Source organism: Peromyscus leucopus, chromosome 9 (genome assembly GCF_004664715.2).
Source record: "Peromyscus leucopus breed LL Stock chromosome 9, UCI_PerLeu_2.1, whole genome shotgun sequence".
Classification (NCBI taxonomy): Eukaryota; Metazoa; Chordata; class Mammalia; order Rodentia; family Cricetidae; genus Peromyscus; species Peromyscus leucopus.
The window spans coordinates 70146124-70167915 of NC_051070.1; the positions used below are offsets into that span (position 1 = coordinate 70146124).

The following is a 21792-nucleotide window of genomic DNA, read 5'->3' on the forward strand; positions in this document are numbered from 1 at the left end:
CAGAACAATTATCCACCATGATCAAGTAGGCTTCATCCCAGGGATGCAAGGGTGGTTCAACATACGAAAGTCCATCAACGTAATACACCATATAAACAAACTCAAAGAAAAAAACCACATGATCATCTCACTAGATGCAGAAAAGGCATTTGACAAAATCCAACACCCCTTCATGATAAAAGTCTTGGAGCGATCAGGAATACAGGGAACATACCTAAACATAATAAAGGCAATATATAGCAAACCAACAGCCAACATCAAATTAAATGGAGAGAAACTCAAAGCAATTCCACTAAAATCAGGAACGAGACAAGGCTGTCCACTCTCCCCATACTTATTCAATATAGTACTTGAAGTTCTAGCCAGAGCAATAAGACAACATAAGGAGATTAAGGGGATACAAATTGGAAAGGAAGAAGTCAAGCTTTCCCTATTTGCAGATGACATGATAGTATACTTGAGTGACCCCAAAGATTCCACCCAGGAATTGATAAAGCTTATAAACACCTTCAGCAACATAGCAGGATACAAGATCAACTCAAAAAAATCAGTAGCCTTCCTATATACAATGGACAAAGAAGATGAGAAGACAATTAGAGATACATCACCCTTTACAATAGCCAAAAATGACATAAAATACCTTGGGGTAACACTAACCAAGCAAGTGAAGGACCTATATGACAAGAACTTTAAGTCCCTGAAAAAAGAAATTGAAGAAGCTGTCAGAAAATGGAAAGATCTCCCATGCTCATGGATAGGCAGGGTTAACATAGTAAAAATGGCAATCTTATCAAAAGCAATCTACAGATTCAATGCAATCCCCATCAAAATACCAACACAATTCTTCACAGACCTGGAAAGAATAATACTCAACTACATATGGAAAAACAAAAAACCCAGAATAGCTAAAAGAAACCTGTACAATAAAACAACTTCTGGAGGCATCACAATCCCTGACTTCAAGCTCTACTATAGAGCTACAGTAATAAAAACAGCTTGGTATTGGCATAAAAACCGACATGTGGACCAATGGAATCGAATTGAAGACCCTGGCATTAACCCACACACCTATGGACATATAATTTTTGACAAAGAAGCCAAAAGTGTACAATGGAAAAAAGAAAGCATCTTCAACAAATGGTGCTGGCATAACTGGATATCAACGTGTAGAAGGCTGCAAATAGATCCATATCTGTCACCGTGCACAAAACTTAAATCCAAGTGGATCAAAGACCTCAACATAAATCCATCTACTCTAAACCTGCTAGAAGAGAAAGTAGGAAGTAGTCTTGAACGCATTGGCATAGGAGATCACTTCCTAAATATAACACCAGTAGCGCAGACACTGAGACAAACAATCAATCAATGGGACCTCTTGAAAGTGAGAAGCTTTTGTAGAGCAAAGGATATGGTCAACAAGGCAAAGCAACAGCCTACAGAATGGGAAAAGATCTTCACCAACCCCACAGGTGACAGAGGACTGATATCCAGAATATATAAGGAACTCAAGAAATTAGACATCAAAACGACCAACAGTCCAATTGAGAAATGGGCTTTAGAATTAAACAGAGAATTCTCAGCAGAGGAAACCCAAATGGCTGAAAGACATTTAAGGAATTGCTCAACATCCCTAATCATCAGGGAAATGCAAATCAAAACAACTCTGAGATACCACCTTACGCCTGTCAGAATGGCTAAGATCAAAAACACTGAAGACACTTTATGCTGGAGAGGTTGTGGAACTAAGGGAACTCTCCTCCACTGCTGGTGGGAATGCAAGCTTGTACAACCACTTTGGAAAACAATATGGCGCTTTCTTAGAAAATTGGGAATCAATCTTCCCCAAGATCCAGCTATACCACTTTTGGGCATATACCCAAGAAATGCTCAATCATACCACAAGAGCACTTGCTCAGCTATGTTCATATCAGCATTGTTTGTAATAGCCAAATCCTGGAAACAACCTAGATGCCCTTCAACTGAAGAATGGATAAATAAATTGTGGCACATATACACAATGGAATACTACTCAGCAGAGAAAAACAATGACATAATACGGTTTGCAGACAAATGGATCGATCTAGAAAAAATCATCCTGAGTGAGGTGACCCAGACTCAGAAAGACAAATATGATATGTACTCACTCATAGGAAGATGCTAGATGTGGAACAAGGATGACTGGACTGCTACTCACATCACCAGTGAGGCTACCTGGAAAATGGGACCCCAAAAAAGACACGGAGAAATGGATGAGATCTACATGAACAGCCTGGTCATGAGTCAGAACAATGAAGGGCGACGGTCGAGGGAAAGAGAGTGGGAGATCCTAGCTGGATCAAGAAAAGAGAGGGAGAACAACGAATAGGAGACCATGGTAAATGAAGACCACATGAGAAGGGGAGGAAGCAGAGAGCTAGGGAGGCCCACGGAGATCCACAAAGATACCCCCACAAAAGACTGCTGGCAATGGTTGAGAGACGGCAGGAACTGACCTACTCCGGTGATGGGATGGCCAGACACCCTGTTAGTTGTGCCATAAACCCTATCCAAGGAAGGTCTGAGGAATCTGGATGCAGACATCCACGGCTGGGCCCCTGGTGGAGCACTGGGAGTCTAATTAGTGAGAAAGAAGAGGGTTTATATGAGCGAGAATTGTTGAAGCCAGGGTTGGATAAAGCACAGGGACAAATAACCAAATGAATGGAAGCACAGGATCTATGAACCAAAGGCTGAGGGGCCCCCAACTGGATCAGGCCCCCTGAACGGGTGAGACAGTCATTTGGCTTGATCTGTTTGGGAGGCAGCTTTGTTTTGGTGCCGGGTCCTGGGCTCGTTGCATGAGTTGGCTGTTTGAATCCTGGGACCTATGCAGGGACGCTTGGCTCGGTCTGGGAGGGGGGGACTGGACCTGGCTGGACTGAGTCTACCGGGTCGATCCCTGTCCTCGGGGGAGACCTTGATCTGGAGGAGGTGAGAATGGGGGGTGGGCTGGGGGGAGGGGGAGGGGGGCGAGAGTGGGAGAACAGGGGAATCTGTGGCTATTATGTTGAACTAAATGATGTTGTAAAATAAATTTACTAAAAAAAAAAATAAAAAAAAAAAAGTTAAATCAACATCAGATAAACAACTTAAATAGAGCTATAGCCCCTAAGGCAATATAATCCCTAAGGAATAGAAGCAGTCATTAAAAGTCTCCCAACCAAAAAAAGCCCAGGGTCAGATGGTTTGAGCACAGAATTTTACCAGACTTTCAAAGTTAATACCAATATTCCAATACTCCTCAAATTATTCCACAAAATAGAAACAGAAGGAACATTACCAAATTTATTTTATGAGGGCACAGTCAACCTGATACCCAAGCCACACGCTTCAACAAAGACAGAGATTACAGACTAATTTTCCTCATGAACATTGATGTAAAAAGACTCAATAAAATACTTGCAAACCGAATCCAAGAACACATCAAAAAGATCATTCACCATGACCTAGTAGGCTTCTGCCCCTTTCTTTGGGTTACTTGGGCTGAAATTTTGTCAATAATGCTCATCTTTCCAAAGTAGTATTCTTTACTTAATTATTTTCATAGTTTCTTTACATTCCTATTTCATTAATTTCAGAAGTGATTTTAATTATCTCTTCCTGCTTACAGTTTGTCTATTTAGTTATTTTTCCAGATTATCTTTCTATTGGTGTGACTGAGGTATTAAAATTACCCACCATCCCTGTACTGGAGTTGATTTGTGGTTTTAAGTTGTTACTGCTTCTTTTAATGGTACATATAAATCACCCTGTTGTTGGATTTTCCCTTTAATATATTAAAAATGTCCCTCCTTATATCCTCTGATTGTTGTTCTTTGAAGTCAGTCCTGACAGATATTAGAATAGCTACACATCCTTGTTCCTTGATTCATTTGCTTATAAAACCTTTTTTGTCGTATGGTGGTATCCATTAGTCCTGAGGTGTGTTTCTTGGAAGCAGGAAAATGTTGGATCCTGCTTTCTGATCCAATCTTAGTCTATTTCTCTTCATTGAGATCATTAATATTAAAGGTTATTATTGAAAACGTGTGTTAGTTACTGTCATTTTGTTGCTTGTCGGGCCTGCCGACAGTCAGCTGGGTAGCTGGGTAGAGGCGTGCAGATTGAAGAGACAATGAAGAAGACAGAAAAGAGTTGAGAGGTCTGCCAGTCAATGCTGGACAGCCCCGAGTTTATTTCACAGCCAGCTTATATACAGTTTTGAAGGACAGAGGTAGAACAATGCACAGCACAGGCATTCAGCCACTATCTATCCTGCCTTGCATCAAGGAGCAGGGAGTTTCATTTTCTATCTCAATGTACCTCCGGCTGGCACCAGCAGCCTACATCTAGCTAGATAGTGTGTTCCTTCTTGTGGGCTAATCAGGACTTTCTCACAGCCCTTCAAGGAGACTCTGGGCTAATCAGAATTTTCTCACAGCCTTGGCAAACAAGCTTGAACTCTATTGACTCAGAATAGACTTCAGATTCAAACTGGGAAACTGAGTCAATTGTGGGCTCCCACAGTTGCTTTAGTGATTTTCTATTAGACCTCTTTTGATTCAGTTGCTCAAACTGTTTTTTTAATGCCTTCTTGAACTTGTTTAACCGTCTCTTCAGATTTAAATATTATCTCCAGCATCTTCTGTTGAGCTTGCTTATTGGTTATATATTATTTAAGACTATTTTTAGCATAGATTTTTTTTTCCTTTTTCCTTCAATTATGGCTGATAGTTTTTCTGGGTACTATCTTGGCTGGCACCATGGTCTTTCAAAACTTGTAGATCATTTGCCCCATGCCTTCTGGGTTTCATGGTCTCTGTTGAAAAATATGCTGTTATTATGACAGGCCTGCTTTTGTATGTGGCTTGATCTTTCTCTCTTGCTTCTTTCAATATATTTTCTTTGTTTTGTAAATTTAAGTTTTGATGATTATATGACATGGGGGTTACTTTTCTGGTTCTATTTGATGTTCTGTATGTCTCTTGCATTTTGATAGGCATCTTTTCCCTTAGCTAAGAAGTTTGAATTTACAATTTTGTTGAAAATATTTTCTGTGCCTTTGAGCTGAGTCTCTTTTCCTTCTATACCTATTATTTATACATTTAAAAACACTAGTTCAGAGTTTCTATGTAGGTCTCTTCCTCCTCACTTTCTCCTCCTCCTCCTATTCTTGATTTGACATTTTCTTCTGAGCAATTCAGTTCCTTTACCTTAGCTTTAAGACTTAGTATTCTTTCTTTCACTTCATCCACTCTATTTGTGAAGCTTTTCTCTGAATATTTTTTGAATTCCTGAACTTTGATTTAAAGTTTTATTTAATTTTGGATTTTTTCAGAAATTCTATTTATTAAATTCTGTTTAAATACTATGAATTATTTTCATTATTTCATCCAATGGTTTAAGTTTTTGAGTCTATATTCCAGCATTTATCCATATCCTTTTGAGTTCTTTGATAATGTTTATTGTTGCTATTTTGAAATCATTGTCTTGTATACCATCTAAGTCACTTTTCTTGGGGGGACATTAGTTATGGTAGTGCTAATTTTTGGTAGAGCCTTATTATTTTGGTTTTTCATGTTTGTGTATTTGCAATGGGACCTAGGCATCTGGAGTTGGGTCATTGCTACTCTGTCTTGGTAAGGACATAATATCTTTATTTTGTTAAATTGGTGTTTGAAGCTGTATCTCCTATTATTCTAACTTGTTAGATAGTTGACTAGCTAGCTTTATGGGGTTCAGGATTCAGTTTTTGGGAAAATCAGTGTTGATGTTCAAAGGGAGTTAAAGTTCCAACTCAGCTCAAGCTAAAGGAGGTTTCTGAACACAGGAGCAGACCCTCTGTAGAGTTAGAGGAGTCTCACAATTAGACTTTTGGAGTTTGGGAGAGGTGCTCAGGATTTCTCACAGGTAATGGGCGTTGGTGGAATTGGTGATTCCTCAGGTAATGAGTAATGGTGAATTTGCTTTTCCCCATATAAAAAGAAGGTGAGGAAGGGGGCAGGTATGAGACACAGGATACTCAGGTGAGTCTGAAAGAGTGGGTCTAGTATTCCTTCGTGGAGAGGGACAGTTCTTTGGTTTCAGGGACTGGTAGAGTTGGTATAGTAAGTCTGGTATCTGTCTAGAGAAGGGTTATGAACAGTGAGGATGGGTAGAGTTAGTATAGGTGGACAGAGTTGAGTTTGAGGGTGAGTCTAGTCTTTCAGGTTAAGAAAGGGGCCAAGGGTGCTCAATGCATCTGGATGTGTTTGTTTGAGAGAACTGGAAGTCTCTACATAAAAGGGGGTATGCCAAAATATGTGCAGGAAGGCAGGTGGTTAGACACCACATGTACCTTAGCAGATAGCAGGTGTGTGTGGAGTTGCTGGTCTAGTGCTTCTCCCTAGAAAAGGTTTGAGTCTCCACCACGTGGCTGTTTCTATTTTAGACTAGTTCAATCTCTTGTAGCCCAGGGGGGTCTTGAACTCTTGATCTTCCTGCTTCTTCCTCCCAAGTGCAGGGATTAAAGATGTGTAGCTAGCCCCATGGTTAACTAGTGGCTAGCTCTGCCCTCTGATCTCCAGGCAAACTTTATCATATAACACACTGTGGTCAGGACAGAATGTGCTTGAGACACAACTAAGCTGCATCACTGTCCACAGCAGTTTTGTGTGGATGACTGCCTTTGCCTTTCTTTCTCTTTGCTCCTTACCCTTTACAACTTTAGTAAACTGTGGCATAAATGATCATGTTGATTCAGTAGTCTTATCAGCTTCTCTGTTAGTTCTAAGTTGAACATTTCTGCTTCAGGAGGGAGTATATATTGAGAAACAAAGATAAAAAAAGATAAAAGGGCCATTAAACTAGACAGATGTTCTGTGATGAAATTCTGATGTCTTCTGACAGGGAAGGCCCACACCCACCCAGCTGAAGGTTTGTGTACTGGCTGCAGGTGTGTGGGGAGCACTGTGCACTCATAGCACAGAAATAAGTGCCTGAGTCTGTGCTCTGAGAGGAGGAAATGTACAAAGAGCTTCGACGTTCCTGAGTGACTGTCGTGGATGTCAGTCTTCCACTCTGCTTTGTTCCAGAAGGATTGGAAAACAGGCTGATGAGGTGTCCCCCAGGACTTTGGTGAAACCACTGCATTTGGGTCGCCATGGTGGAAAAGTTGCACTGCAGCTCTGCACGCTCTCCCTCCTGCAGAACCAAGGACACAGGACTCTGCTCCACTTGTTGACCTTTCACCCCTGGTTAGAAACAGAGAAAGAGACACAGATGGGGTCACTGAACATCCACAGAACCCTGAACACACCCCCATGTCCTCTGAGAAGGTGGGAGCTCTGCAGGACTCCTGGTCTACTTCCCCACCCTCCATGTGCTGACAGAATCCTCTCTGTCCCTGAATGTGGACAGCCAGACTCACAGCAAACCTGGGTGCACAGCAGCCCCAGCAGAGAGCACAGCAGCCTCTCCATGGTGCTTGTCTGGCTGCTGGAGACAGAAGCAAGGAACCAAGCCCTGGACTGTGGTGTCAGGATGGCTGTTGAATGTCCCTCCTCCTGCAACCAGTCAGCTCCACCCAGGAACCCTGCCAGGCCAGACACTGCAGAGTTCCCTCCCAGCCTTCTGAGCCTGAGGCTCCTCCCAAGCCAGACCTGCCAGAGAGTCTGGGTGGATTGCAGTGCGGGGGGTGGGGTGGAGGTGGGGGAGGTCCTTTTTTGATGACATTGGTATTGTAAAACATATGAGAGACCTTAGAGGAGAAAGGGAACAGTTTTTCCTAAGAAGAAAATGTCTCACAACTGTATCAACAAGAGCCTGGGGAATGGTATAGAAAGAATAGCTACATATTATATCCAGAAAATAGATGCCTGCTCTTACTAAAATATCTTTACTGACCTATGAATTAATTTAAAGGAGATGCTCCAATCAAACAGAGTAACAATATTATAATTATTATGTAATATAGTTCCTTTTCTTGGAAAAGATAAAAATATTTGCATTTGGACACTCCTGTTACAACCAAGGTTTGTGGTAAATGTTTTTAAAGGACCCATAAGGAGAAGATGGAGTGGGAAAAACAGGTCAAAGTCCCTAAATAACAGAGTGGCAGGGGCAGCAGCTCTGGTGTGCTAGAGCACATGGTGACTGTAGGGACAATGCACCGTGCATGCATTTGTAACAATAGAGAAAGGGTTTTAAAGTTTTACAGAACATGTCAAATCCCTGAGAGTGCCTGAAACTGGGACCCTGGTCTTTTACTCAGCAAGTCTCGGGTGGTTTGTGTCCAGCTCTGTCCTTGTGACTCAGGGCAGAGGAGTACCCAGCTCCCTCAGTCTGATTGTCAGAGGATCCTGAGGTCGAAGGAGTTTCCATCCTTCCTGCATGTAGTCTGAAAGCCCTCCATGCCAGAGACAGGCTGGCTTCCTGGTGTGAGCTTCAGGAGGCTCTGGAGACCCAGGTGAGGCTGTTGCACATGCAGGTAAGGACCCCGAGGGACAAGGGATGAGTAGCTGCCCCTCAGCTCCAGAGCAGCTGCTGCAGATGCACAGATGCAGCCATCAGGCTAGGGCACTGCTTGAGCTCTGCAGCATCAGTGCTGTGTAGAGAATTCAGCCAATAGGAAAGTCTCTGTTCAGAGTGAAACAGCACAGTGTTCCTTCTGTGAAGACAGACTAAAGCAGAGTGACACTCATGAGCATTCTAAGGATGCACAGCAAGGTCACCATGGTGAGCAGGCAGCTGCTCACTCCTGCCTGGGAGATCTCCAGAAAACAAATAAAACCAGGACACTGAGAGAAGTGTACAGAGGCTGTTCTGAGCTTAAGAATACCAAGATGATAGGGAGCTCAACAGGACTGGCAGGAAAAGCCATTCTTGGCAATCAGCCTTCCTCTGGCATCTGAGAGTCTTCCTCTGTTGCTGTCTAAAATATGCTCAGTCAGGACTCTCGCTTTAGCAGTAGAGAAAGTAGGTTTTTGCATCTTTCTTTTAATCTACAGACAAGTCATTTCCTATTTAGAAACAGTGTCCCCTAGGGGGCAAATTTACAAAATAGGAAGTTTACAATTTTGCTGTAATTGTCGTTGTCTGATTAGTTTTGTCAACATGACACAAACCAGAGTCACCTGGGAAGAGGAAACTTCAATTCAAAAATTGCCTCCATCAGGCTTGCTCGTGGGCATGTCTGTGGGACATTTCCTTGATTAAGGATTAATATGGGAGGGCCTAGGTCACTGTGAGCCTTGCCATCCTGGATTGTATAAAATAGGAGGCTGAGAAAGCCATGGGAAGCCAGCCAATACACATCATTTTTCATAGTTCTTCTTCCATTTCTGCCTGGATTCCCTGCCCAGACTTTCCTCAGTGACTGACTACAGACTTGACTGTAAGCTGAAATAAACTTTTTGTTTTCCAAGTTGCTTTGGTCATTGTTTTATCTCAGCAACAGGGAAAGTCGCTAGGACAGAAACTGGTACCCATTCTGATGGATATGACCATGTGTTGTTTTATGCCATGGACTGTTTTGTGTATGAAAGATAGAGGGCTTGAATCTCTTGGCCATGCTTAATGAGATGTCCAGGGAAGTTTGGATGATAAGAATACTGATAATGGATGTCCTGTTGGCAAAATTTCAGAGGGAAGCTTGAGAGTCCTCCACAGACCCTATTTTGAATATTTGTGTGATATTTTGAATTAAGAATCTGTACTTTCTGGTCATTTAGGGCTGAAGAATCAGCTGTGATTGACAAGAGACCAGCAGCTCTGAGGCAAAACTTTTGCTTTACTGAGGCAGTTTATGCTAGTTAGATGGGTCTGAAAAAAACTTATCTGTGATTAATAAGAAACCAGTATCTTTGAGGTAAAATCTATGAAGTATTTCATCAGTGTTTACACACAGATATGATCCATAGGGGGCCCTACTGCATCTCAAGAGGGCAGCCAAGTTTGGTCAATAATATATGTCTTTGAGAAAAAAAAAACAACCCATAATGATTGAGGAGGTAATATAGAGAATTTGAGGTTTATTGCCTTGAGGTAAGGCCAGAGTCCCTGAAGATGCCATAAGAGGCTATTAGTAAAGATAAAGCATCAGTTGTAGTGGAGACCCCAGCATGATGAAGATGCCAGGACTACTGTGGATGACCACCAAGACTGCAGCAGTTATGGGGTGGAGCTTGCCTAAGCATGAGACAAGCTGTGTGTCTATGGCTTGCAGAGCCAGGTAAATTGAACTGCCCAAGCCCTCTGTGAGCCAAGATCATGAGTGAGCTCCAGAGGCCAGAGACTGACTGAGTTATGTTATTTGATTTGCACTGGAGAATGTTGGGTTTTGCTTTAATCTGACTGTACTTGTACCTTGGTTCTTCATTTTTGCATCTGCTATAGAGTTTGAGTATTTTAAAGAGACAAAACTTTTAAAGTCTTCAAATGTTTTAAAGACTATAGGGATTTTAAAGTTACGCTATGCTTTATATTATGATATTAATATGAGATCTTAGAAATAACAAGAACGGAAAGGTTGTTTTGAATAGTGATGTCTTTGCCTGTCACATTGATAAGGAGTCTATACTATGGTAGATTTTTGTCAATTTGATACAAACTAGAGTCACCTGGGATGAGGAAACCACAATTAAGTATTTTCTTCCTTCAGATTACCCTGTGGACATGTCTCTGGAGGTGCTTACTTGATTAGTGATTGATCTGGAACTGCCCAGCTCATTGTGGATAATTCCACTCTTTGGCAGTTACCTGGTCCTAGCTTGTGTGTGAGAGCAAGTTGAACAACCACAAGAAAGAAGCCAGAAAGCAACATTCCTCACTGGTTATGCTTATTTTTTTAAAAATTTTTACATCCTGACAACAGCCTCGCCTCCCTCCTCTCTTCCCATTCTTTCTCTCATCTTCCTCTCTACCCCTTCCCCTCAATGTACCACTCCTCCATATTCACTCAGAAAGGGCATTCTCCTGGGCATCAGCAAAGCATGGTCTATCAAGCTGCCATAAGGCCAGGCACCTCCCCCTGTATTCAGTCTGGTCAAGGTAATCCAGCATGAGGAATAGGTACCCAAGATCTAGCCAAAGCACCAGGGGCCAGCCCCTGCTCTCATTATCAGAAGTCCCACAAATAGACCAAGATACACAACCATCTCATATATACAGAGGGCCAAGGTCAGTCTCATTCAGCCTCCATTTTTGTAGAATATTAGTTTAAGATCTGTTACATTCATTTCTGCTGTGGAATATTTGTTAATGGTGCAAAGATGTGTTGTATTCATTTATGTTGCATTTGTTTAACTGTAAATCTGTGTTACTTTGCCTGTCTAAAACACCTGATTGGTCTAATAAAGAGCTGAACATCCCATAGGTAGGCAGTAAAGAGAATAGGTGGGGCTGGCAGGCAGAGAGAAGAAATAGAGGAGAAAGTCAGGCTAGAGAAAAAAGAGAAGAACAAGAAGCAAGAAAAGGATAAGGAGAGGAGAATATCAGGGGCCAGCCACCCAGCCACACAGCCAGTCATGGAATAAGAAGAAAAGGAAATATATGGAATAAATAGAGGTAAAATGCCCAGAGGCAAACCATAATTAAAGAGAAATGGGATAATTTAAATTAGAAAAGATGGCTAGAAACAAGCCAAGCTAAGGCCAGGTATTCATCAGTAAGAATAAGTTTCTGTGTGTTTATTTGGGAGCTGGGTTACAGACTCCCAAAGAGGAAAAAAAAATGAAACAAAACAAAACAAAAAACCAATTCCATTTTGGCATACCAACATGAGGCTCAAATATTCACTAGGACCTGATAAAACTAATAAAAACAAAACAAAACAAAACAAAACAAAAAAACACCAAAAATAGATAAGGCTTCTTTAGGAAACTCTGCCATAGAGCAAAGCACTTAAACAGTCTTTTTCACACAAAGCAGAAAAATTTAGAGAAAACACCTGAGAAAGTGCAGGTCACTGCCATTGGGGACTGATTGCTGTTCTTGGTCACCTACCTCTGACCAGTCCTGCAAGCATTAAGTTTGACTCTCAAAGACACAAGGAGTGGACAGAGCCAGCCACTAGAGACATGCCAGAGGTTCTAGCTGTTGTGGCTTAGCAGTTTAAAGGCTCACACAGTAAAAAAAAGAGTAGATACACAGTAAAAGAAGTGAAGATAGAAAAAAAAAAACTCTAAGTGGGTTTCAGTATGTTTAAAAATGGAGGCTTAAGAAAGAAAAGAAAAAAGATATAGACAGTCATAGAAAGAAAGAAATAGTTTAGAAATAATAGTCTTTAAAGAGAGAAGTAATATATATATATATATATATATATATATATATATATATATATATATATATATATATATCTTCTAGAGATGGGAAATACAAAGGGGGTCTGGATCCCATATGTTGTTGTATTGATCTTGAATTTTTTGTTCCTGATAAGCAAATGATAGTTGCTAAGAGACATGGGATTGAAAGAGGGACTGATGAAATAAACCAGCCTAGACACTTTAAGAATGCATTAACTTTAAAGTGGAAAACAAAAAAAACATATTTGTCAAATGGAAGTAAAAAATGCTTTGGGGAAGAGTTTTTGCTTTTGTTTCCACAGGCTGTGGATTTCTTCAGGATTAATATGGATAGGTTTGATTGGGGAAGACCTCCTGAGAAGGTTACAGCTGGTCATCCTAGGACTTGGGCATTATCTCAATCTTCTCAGGGACCCCTAAAGATGCCTGAGGAAACAGTCTAGAAAAGATGATGCCTACACTTGCAAGTGATGGGGTGGATGGTTGTTGGTTATTTGGTGGGTTATGAATGTTTGTTATCATTTAGGAAACTATTGGAATATAGGATAAACAGACAACTATTAATCTCAGATATTTTGCATTGACAAGGATTTTGGTATATTGGTACAAATTTAAAGTTATATTTCATATATGTTTCTTTCTAGACTCCCAGGACTCCCAGATGTTGGCCCAATGTTTGACCATGAGTCTTTGAATCTGCCTCTATCAGTGACTGTATGAAGACTCTCTGGTAACAACTGGGGTAGTCACCAATCTGATCACAGGGAATGGCCAGTTCAGGCTATGCATTCACTACTGCCAGGAGTCCTAGCTGAGTAGCAAAGGGAGACTGGAGAAAAGCAAGCCATGACTTCACCTTGGTTTGTCTCTGGCCTGAATGAGTCTAATCCTTACATTCACTGTGTCACCTGTCACCTGATCCTGTAAATAAAAACCCTCTGCACCTCTGCTAGGCTCTGCCCCACAGCAGGGATTTGCTGGAAACTCAGCCGCAGGTTTGGGTATGGGCTGCAGGTGCCTGGAGAGCACTGTGCACTTGCTGCACAGAAGTAGGTGGCTGAGTCTCCAGGCTGAGAATCGGTGATGTGCAAGGAGAGCTCTTTCATGCTTTTACTGAAGAAGACTGTGAATCTTCCATCTTCCTTTTTATTTGATGCTAAATTTATGGCTATCAGGAATTCAAGGCCTTTACCAGGGAACTGCCGGTACCATGGGAAGTAGTCAAATGCGCTGTTCTCATAAGTGCAGTTCAGAACTGAAGTCCCTCCTGCTGAGACTGTCAGAGATTGGGAACTTTGTCTCACCTGCTGCTGGTCACGTCTGTCCTGCTGCTGGCCACTCACCCCTGAGTAGAGAAATAACAAATGCCATTAGGTTCCCAGGTATGTATTACCTTCTTGTGGTTTTCACATTCATGATTTTGTATGGTGCCCCAGTACCCTTCTGCCTCCACATTAATCCCATATCCTGGGTTATCTCTTCTATGACTCACAGGCTAGGTGAAGGGCTAGGACTAAAAATGATGCTTTCAGAATCCTGTCCATTCCTCTTAGAGCTGAAGCTCGGTGAGAATCCAGGTGTCCTTTTATCTCCCCACAGAACACTGACTCCAACTTCACAGGCACCTCAGTTCTTTCAACAGGCTCCACCCTTCACAAACACTTTGACTAAAGCTGACATAGGAAGCTCATCCCCCATTTTTTTTTATTTCAAAATCCCCATTTAGTTTCACTGAAAATACAGTCATTGAAAATTAGAAATTTCTTTCTTATAAGGAACCATTCATTACACAATGTTAGTAACATGCTGTAGCATGTTGCTATAGCCACCAAGAATAGCAGTATAGACATGCTTTATTCGTGGATCAATGCTGTGTTCAAAACCTCATCAAAGACAGTTCTTCTTGCAGTAGATGTGAATTAACATAGACACCCACTGGACAGTGTGCATAGAGTAAGAGACTTTGGGACATTCAGCCACAAATGGGATGTCTTCATCAATGTACTCCCTTCAAAGTTCAGGAATCTATATAGAAGAGGAATGGGAAGATTGTAAGAGCCAGAGGTGGTGAATGACTCCAAGGAACAGTGTCTTACAAACACAACAAGACTGGGGCATATATGAACTCACAGAGACTGTGGCAGAATACACAAAACCTGCAAAGGTTCAAAACAGAAAAATCCAAGCACTGAGAAGGGGGAGTGAATATGTGTTCTCATCCCCAACAAAAACAGCTATTTTAGTTGATACCTGCTAGGAAAGGGAAAATCAGTTTTCCCCAATGGAGGGTCATGAGGTATATCCAACCACATTCCATGGCAGGTCCCAGGCCCTGAACTCCACACAAAATGGGCTCTTTGCTTCATTTTGTTTTGTTTTGATATTTTCCTCTTATTAGGTTTTGTGCCTTTTCTTTTTGTTTTTTATTGGAGAGGGTAGAAGAAAGAGAAATTATGAAGATGGGTAGGTAGGAGGTGGGAGAGGATCTGGTGAGCTGAAATATGATTACAATATATTTTATAGGAAAGTTTAAATAAAAGATTTCTAAAGAAAGATAAAAACAAAGAATGGAAGGATTGCCAGTGATTCAGCTATTCTACTTGTGGGTATTTATCCAACTAACTGAAGCCATCAAGCTAGAGAGATACCTACATATGCATGCTTATAAGGAACAAGTACACACTGGTTTCACAGCAAGACCATGATACCCAAGATGTAGGAATATCCTGGTACCACCTCTCACCAGATAAATGAAGATATTGCATGTGAAACAGGAGAGTATGTTCAGCCATGTGGAAGAATGAAATCTTGTCATTTGTAGAGAAATGGATAGACCTGAAGATTATGATATTAATCAAAATAGACAAAGAAAAATATCATATATTTGTTCTCATGTGCGAAAACTAGAAAAAGAAGGAAAAAAAGTAAAGGTGCTCTGAAGACAAAAGCAATTTTAGTTGAAGATGAGGAAGAAGTGCTTTGTATTTGCTGAGTGCCTACTGTATGGGAGTGCTCGAGTGTCTTTGACAGTCACAGTTCCATTCTTCAACCTAGTCTCATCATTCAAGAACAGAAAACTGAAGCCTATCAAAGATACCTGTGTGTCTAGTCAAGATGATGAAGGAAAGGGTGTGGACCCTGCTTTTTGATCCAGTCAGAGAAGATCCTGATGGATGAGAAGATTGAGCTGGCTTCAAACCATGAGTAGATTTTTTAGTGGAAAGAACACCTACATAATTCAGGCATAGGTTATATCAATGTGGCTGGAGATCGGACCAAGTGTGTGTGACAACCTTAGAAATGTACATTAGAGAAGGTAATGTGGCCCCAGTCATGAAGGGTAGCATGTGCCTTCATAGTGTTCACTTGCAAAATCCTATTTGTCAATACCATGGATCCAGGATAAACACGTACAATATAGGAAAATGCTAGATAGATATATGTATTTGTTGTTCTCTAAATACATTTAAGCAAGTTGGGAGATAATTTGTCCTATGTAGTTTTAAGAATTAAAATTTATTTATATAACTTACCTCTTTGCTCTCCTTCCTCCAATCTCTACTGTATTCCTACCCTTTTTAACTCCCCAAATTCATAAACTCTTTTAAAAATTATAATTACATATATATGTTCAAATAAATATATAAATGCAACCTGATGAGTACAGGCTCTGTACTCATCTCTGGCTCATTGATGAGTACTTAGAAGAAAGAAACTTCATCTCCTCTGATGCAGCACTGCCCCTCTGTGGCCAAATGGGGAGGTTTCCTGAGCTCCCTAAAGGTTTCTGTGTAGAAACCCCTGTACTGATGAGTCTTCTTCTGGCACCTCATGAACTTTGGACTGACAGCTGTGGAGCCTGCATAGGACTGGACTGGGCCGTCTGCATGGGTGAGACAGTTGTGTAGCTTGGTCTGTTTGAGGGACCCCTGACATTGGGAATAGGATCTATCTCTGGTGCATGAGCTGGCTTTTTGGAGCCCATTGCCTACGGTGGTACAACTTGTGCAGCCTTGATGCAGAGGGAGGGCCTTAGACTGCCTCAGCTGAATGTGCTGGGCTTTGCTGACTCCCCATGGGAGGCCTTACCTTTTAGGAGGAGGGGATGGGGAGTAGGCTGGGGTGGGAGGAGGCCAGGAGAAGAAGCAGAGGAGGGAGGAGAGGGAATCTATGGCTGGTATGTGGAATGAATAAACAATTTTTTTTTAAAAAAAAGAAAAAGAAAAAATTAGTCCATGTTGAGGGCAGCTACAGCACACTTTATCCTGCACTGAGGTGTGACTTGGGGAATCTAAAGTCTTGTTTAGACTGCTGGACACACCTGGGAAGAATGATGCTTCTGCAATGTGACATATGTATCATACCTGATATGAGATCTTTTCCCAGCACACAGTGGGCCCACAGGCTGCATTTTTCTTAGATTGTCCTTCTGCTCTTATTAAAGCTGAGTCGTACAGACAAGAACGTGGCCTTATGTAGTCTTTATATTGGATAATTGTTTGACCTTCTTCTTAGTACTCAATACAGTCATCATTTTACAGAAAGTCAACAAAATAGAAAAATGGCTGGATTTGACTTGAATCATATATTTTTGACCCCTGATGTAGAGTGCCTTTCCATGTGTCTATTAGTAAGCCAACTCATTATTTTTCAGAGTCTGCTAAAACAATTTTTCTATTTTCAAATATTTCAAATTCTTTCTTTTATCCAATAGGTATTTTTACATATTCTGTTTGAAGTTCTTTTTTTAATTTTTTTTTTCATTTTACATACCAATCATAGTTCCCTCTCTCCCCCCTTCTCTTCCCCCTGCTACTTCTCCCTTCACTCCTCAGAGAGGGCAAGGCCTCCCTCCGGGGGTCAACAAAGTCTGGCATAGCAAGTTGAGGCAGGACCAAGCCCCTTACCCCTGCATCAAAGCTGAGCAAGGTATCCCATCATAGAGAATGGGCTCCAAAGCCAGTTCATGCATCCAGGATAAGTCCTGGTCCCACTGCCAGGGGCTCCACAAACAGATCAAGCCACATAACTGTCACTCACATTCAGAAGGTCTAGTTGGGTCCCATGCAGGTTCCCTGGCTGTCAGTCCAGAGTCTACGAACTCCTACTAGCTCAGGTCAGCTGTCTCTGTGGTTTTCCCCATCATGATCTTGATCCCCACTCCCCTTTGCTTATATAATCCATCCTCCCTCTCTTCAACTGGACTCCAGGAGCTCGGCCCAGTGCTAAGCTGTACATCTGCTTCCTTTAGTTACTGGATGAAGGTTCTATGATGACAATTAGGACAGATACCAATCTGATAAAGTGTTTTGAGTACTTTCTATTGGTTGTTTGTTTGTTTTGTCAAAGACTCTCAAACCTATTCCTAGAGGATTTCAAAGCAGTGCTGACTAAAGTTAAGGACTGATCAAAAAATGGAACATTAACTCACAATAATTAATTAGAAGATTTAGTAGATTCAGTTTCTCTCAGAAGTCTACTATAAATTCAATGGAATATCACAAAACCTCCAAGAATTTTTTTCTTTCAGATATCTATGAACTAACAACTTATAGGTAAGTGCATAGACTGAAGGGAGGATGCTTTTGTGTGAGGTAATGAAGGAATACCAGAATAGGGGAAAAAGGGCTTTATTCCAAATAAAAACAAAGTGTTCAGAAATCCACAAAGGAAGTGAAAAGGATACCTAAAAAGATAGAGATTAAAAGTAAAAAACAAAAACAGAGAAAGACATGTCAAAGAGAAGTCAGCCTAACAGTGTCAACCATGAGAACATCTAGTTGGAATTTTAGGGGCAAGTGAGAAATAGTTTTCAAAAGATAAGCCAGACAAAATGCAGATGGGAATGCTTACCCTCAGGATAAGCCCACAGCAATGCTAAGCCTTGAATGAGTTTTGTGAGTATTGGATGGGGTAGTGACTCCTGCAGTGGACTGCTCAGTTTTAGGGAGAAATCCTTTCTTATCACTTCTGTCTTTTATGGTTTGATATTGCTGCTGTAACAGTTTGGTTTCTCCACTCAGAATAGGACAGGGGTTGAGCATTCAAAAATAGGATGATCAGTAAGAACTGGAAGAGACTTCTAAACCAACAGACAACACAAATCATAACAGACAGTCACACACAGGAAACATTATGAAGAAAGGTAATAATCTTTCAAAATACTGCAACTCAACTACTGAATGCAAAGATACTGAGCAATATAAGTTTAAGATTAAGAATTCTTTGAGATTTTATTTTATGTGTATTGGTGTTTTGCCATGGGTGTCAGGTCCCTTAGAACTGGAGTTACAGACAGTTGTGAGCTTCCATGTGGGTGCTGGGAATTGAACCCAGTCCTCTGGAAGAGCTCTTATCCACTGAGCCATCTCTCCAGCCTCATCTTTTTGAAAATTTTTATCAGTTCTTTGAGAATTTCTTACAAAGTGTTTGATCATATTCACCTCCTGAACTCCTCCCAGATCCATACCCCTTCCCTGTTCATTCATCCAACCATCCAGCTTTGTGTCCTTTTTTACCCATCAAGTCCAATTTGTGCTATTCTCCGATGTGTGGCTTTCCACTGAAGTGTGGTCAACTTAGCAGGGCATCTGCACTTAAAACTGACACTTTTTCTTCAAGTGTCAGTGGCTCCTTGGTTACAGGTGGGCCTTTGTTCCCACCTCTTCTCTTCCCTCTCTATGTTGGGATTTTATTTGGTTTAAGCTTGCATGGGGTATGTGCATGCTGTCATAATTGATGAGTTCATATGTGCAGCTGCCCTATTGTGGTGATATTTTATTTGTGCTCTAGCAAATAAAACTTATCTGGGGATCAGAGGAAGAGCTAGCCACTAGATTAGAAATAGAGGCTAGACAGTGAGACAGTGGTGGCACACATCCTTAATCCTATCACTTGAGAGGCAGAGATCCATGTGGATCTCTGTGAGTTCAAGGCCACACTAGAAAGAGACCCAGGCAGTGGTGACACACACCTTTAATCCCAGGACTTGAGATCTCATGTTTATGTTGGGAAGGACACATGCCTTTAACCCCAGGGAGTGATGGCAGGAAGCAGAAAGATATATAAGGCATGAGGACCAGGATCTAGAAGCTTTTACGTAGTTCAACCGAGATCCAGTGAGGACTCAGAGGCTTTCAGTATGAGGAAACAAGATCAGCTGAGGAGTTAGCAAGGTGAGGTTGGCTGTGGCTTCTTCTGTTTCTCTGATCTTTCAGCTTTCACCCCAATATCTGGCTCTGGTTTTTTTTCTATTCATAAGACCTTTTAAGATTCGTGTTAAACCCTATGTCCAGAGGTTTACTAGTCTGGGGTCCAGCCCTCAGAGACACTACCCAGGGTATCTTCAGAGAATGCTTCTCAGGAGCTAGGATTGAAACATTTCTAGAATAACTTCACAGAGTATCTGAGGGTTATTTTTTTATTCTTCTTTAATTCTAATCCTCTTGTCGTGATTGTCTATAATTTCTTAGCCCTAATTCTTTAGTTTTAGTTCTGTAGTTCTAAATCCTTTTTTAATTCTCTGTTTCAATTCTCTGTTCCAGTTCTCCCTAGCTTCTTGTTCATCTAACTTAAATAAACCTTTTTTTTTCCCAGGGGACTTGAAGCAATTACTAGAGTTACATCTCATTGGTCAAAAGCACATTCCTTAGGTAAGCGATAAGGGCAGAGCCATTTTCCATGACAACACAAAGTTTCAAGGTTTCTGGAGTAAGACTCATCAGGACCCAGTGGCACAGTGCCCAGTGAGATAAACTTTGAGACATAGATCTTTATCAGGTAGATTTGGCAAGCAAGCAGTTGACACGATTTTTTAGGCTGCTTTGTGTTATTAACCTTGGTTAGACACCTGTGACTCTGACCTTGTGCACGACTGCAAAGTTTTATACTTATGATCAATACACAGAGGTATTTAGTCTAGTTTGAACTTATTCCAAGGTAAAATGAGCTAATTGTGTGTATGCAGTTTGTCTTAGACTGAGGAGAAATTGTTTTTTTCTTGTGTTAGTCTGAGTAAAAGGAACAAAGCAGGATTTTAAGTATATTACAGTCCTCAAGGGACAATAGATCTAATTATGAAGCATATCCTAGTATATTTTCTGTATATCAAAATTATACATCTTAATGGGAAGTCATCTTTCTGACCATCCATGGATATATGTGCCCATAAGATTGAGATGTAACCATGAGATTACATATACACATCACATAAGTTTACTCATTACAATGAAAGTATTGGGGAGACAAAAAGCTGCTTTTGCACAAGTGAAATTACAGACAGGAGCAATAGCTTCCAGAGTCGATGGTCCCACAGGCCATGGTCCCAAAGGCCATGCCTAGGTGTGATTCTCCCCCATCAGAGAATCAATCTTCTGTTGGGCTGGCATCTGAATACCAGTTGCCATCTGCTGCAACTCCCATGGCCTCCAACACAGAGGATGCCATTTCCTTGTATTCATCTACTGTCTTGGCTCTAGCAGTTTTTCTACACCCTCTTCTTCAATGACTTTTGAACCTTGAGAGGAAGGAATATGATAAAGATATCCCATTTTCAGTTGAGCATTCCATGGTCACTTATTCTCTGCACCTTGACCACTTAGTTGTGCATTTCTGTGTCAATTGACATCTACTGCTAACAGAAACTTCTCTGATGAGGGCTGAGACATGCATTAATCTGTGGGTTTAATGATGTCACTAGGAGTTGGTTTAATACTATGTTCCTGTAATGGTACAATAATAGTAAGGCCTTCCCTAGTGCTATGACCTGTCTAGTCACAGGTTCTTAGCCTAACAATAGTGACAGGTACAAGGTTTACCCTGTGAAGTAGAATTTAAATTCAATTTAAAATGGAACAATAATAGAGAAAGACACAAAGAATAAATAAAAGGAAAGTCAAAAAAAAAGAAGAAAAGAAATTGGAATAGTCTCACACTAGCAACTTAACAGCACATCTGAAAGCTCTAGAACAAAAAAAGAAGCAAGCATGCCCAAGATAGTAAGAAATAATCAAACTAAGGGCTGAAATCAATAAAATAGAAACAAAGAGAACAATACAAACAATCAATGAAACAAAGAGTTGGTTGTTTGAGAAAATCAACAAGATAGATAAACCTTTATCTAAACTAACTAAAAGATAGAGACTATCCAAAATAACAAAACCAGAAAGGAAATAAATAAAGGGGGAGAAATAACAACAGATGTGAGAAATCAAAAGAATCAGTAGGTCACACTTCAAAAACCTGTGCTCCACAAAATTGAAAAATCTAAAAGAAATGGACTATTTTCTTGATAGATACCACTTACCAAAGTTAAATCAACATCAGATAAACAATTTGAATGGATCTGTAATCCCTAAGAGAATATAAACAGTCATTAAAAGTCTCCCAACCAAAAAAAGCCCAGGGCCAGATTGTTTTAGTGCAGAATTCTACCAGACTTTCAAAGCTAATACCAATACTAGAATACTCTGCTGTGGGATGGTCTGTATGTCAA

At 40.9% G+C, this 21792-nt stretch overlaps 2 gene segments (V, D, J or C); both read right to left on the minus strand.

The window, feature by feature from the left end:
- Positions 1–6858: 6858 nt before the first annotated feature.
- Positions 6859–7602, minus strand: LOC119088451. The segment is given in 2 exon segments: positions 6859–7250; positions 7427–7602. Coding segments are annotated over 2 exon segments (444 nt in total).
- A 5608-nt stretch (positions 7603–13210) lies between these two features.
- On the minus strand, positions 13211–13881 carry LOC119088452. The segment is given in 2 exon segments: positions 13211–13644; positions 13792–13881. Coding segments are annotated over 2 exon segments (486 nt in total).
- Positions 13882–21792: the final 7911 nt, after the last annotated feature.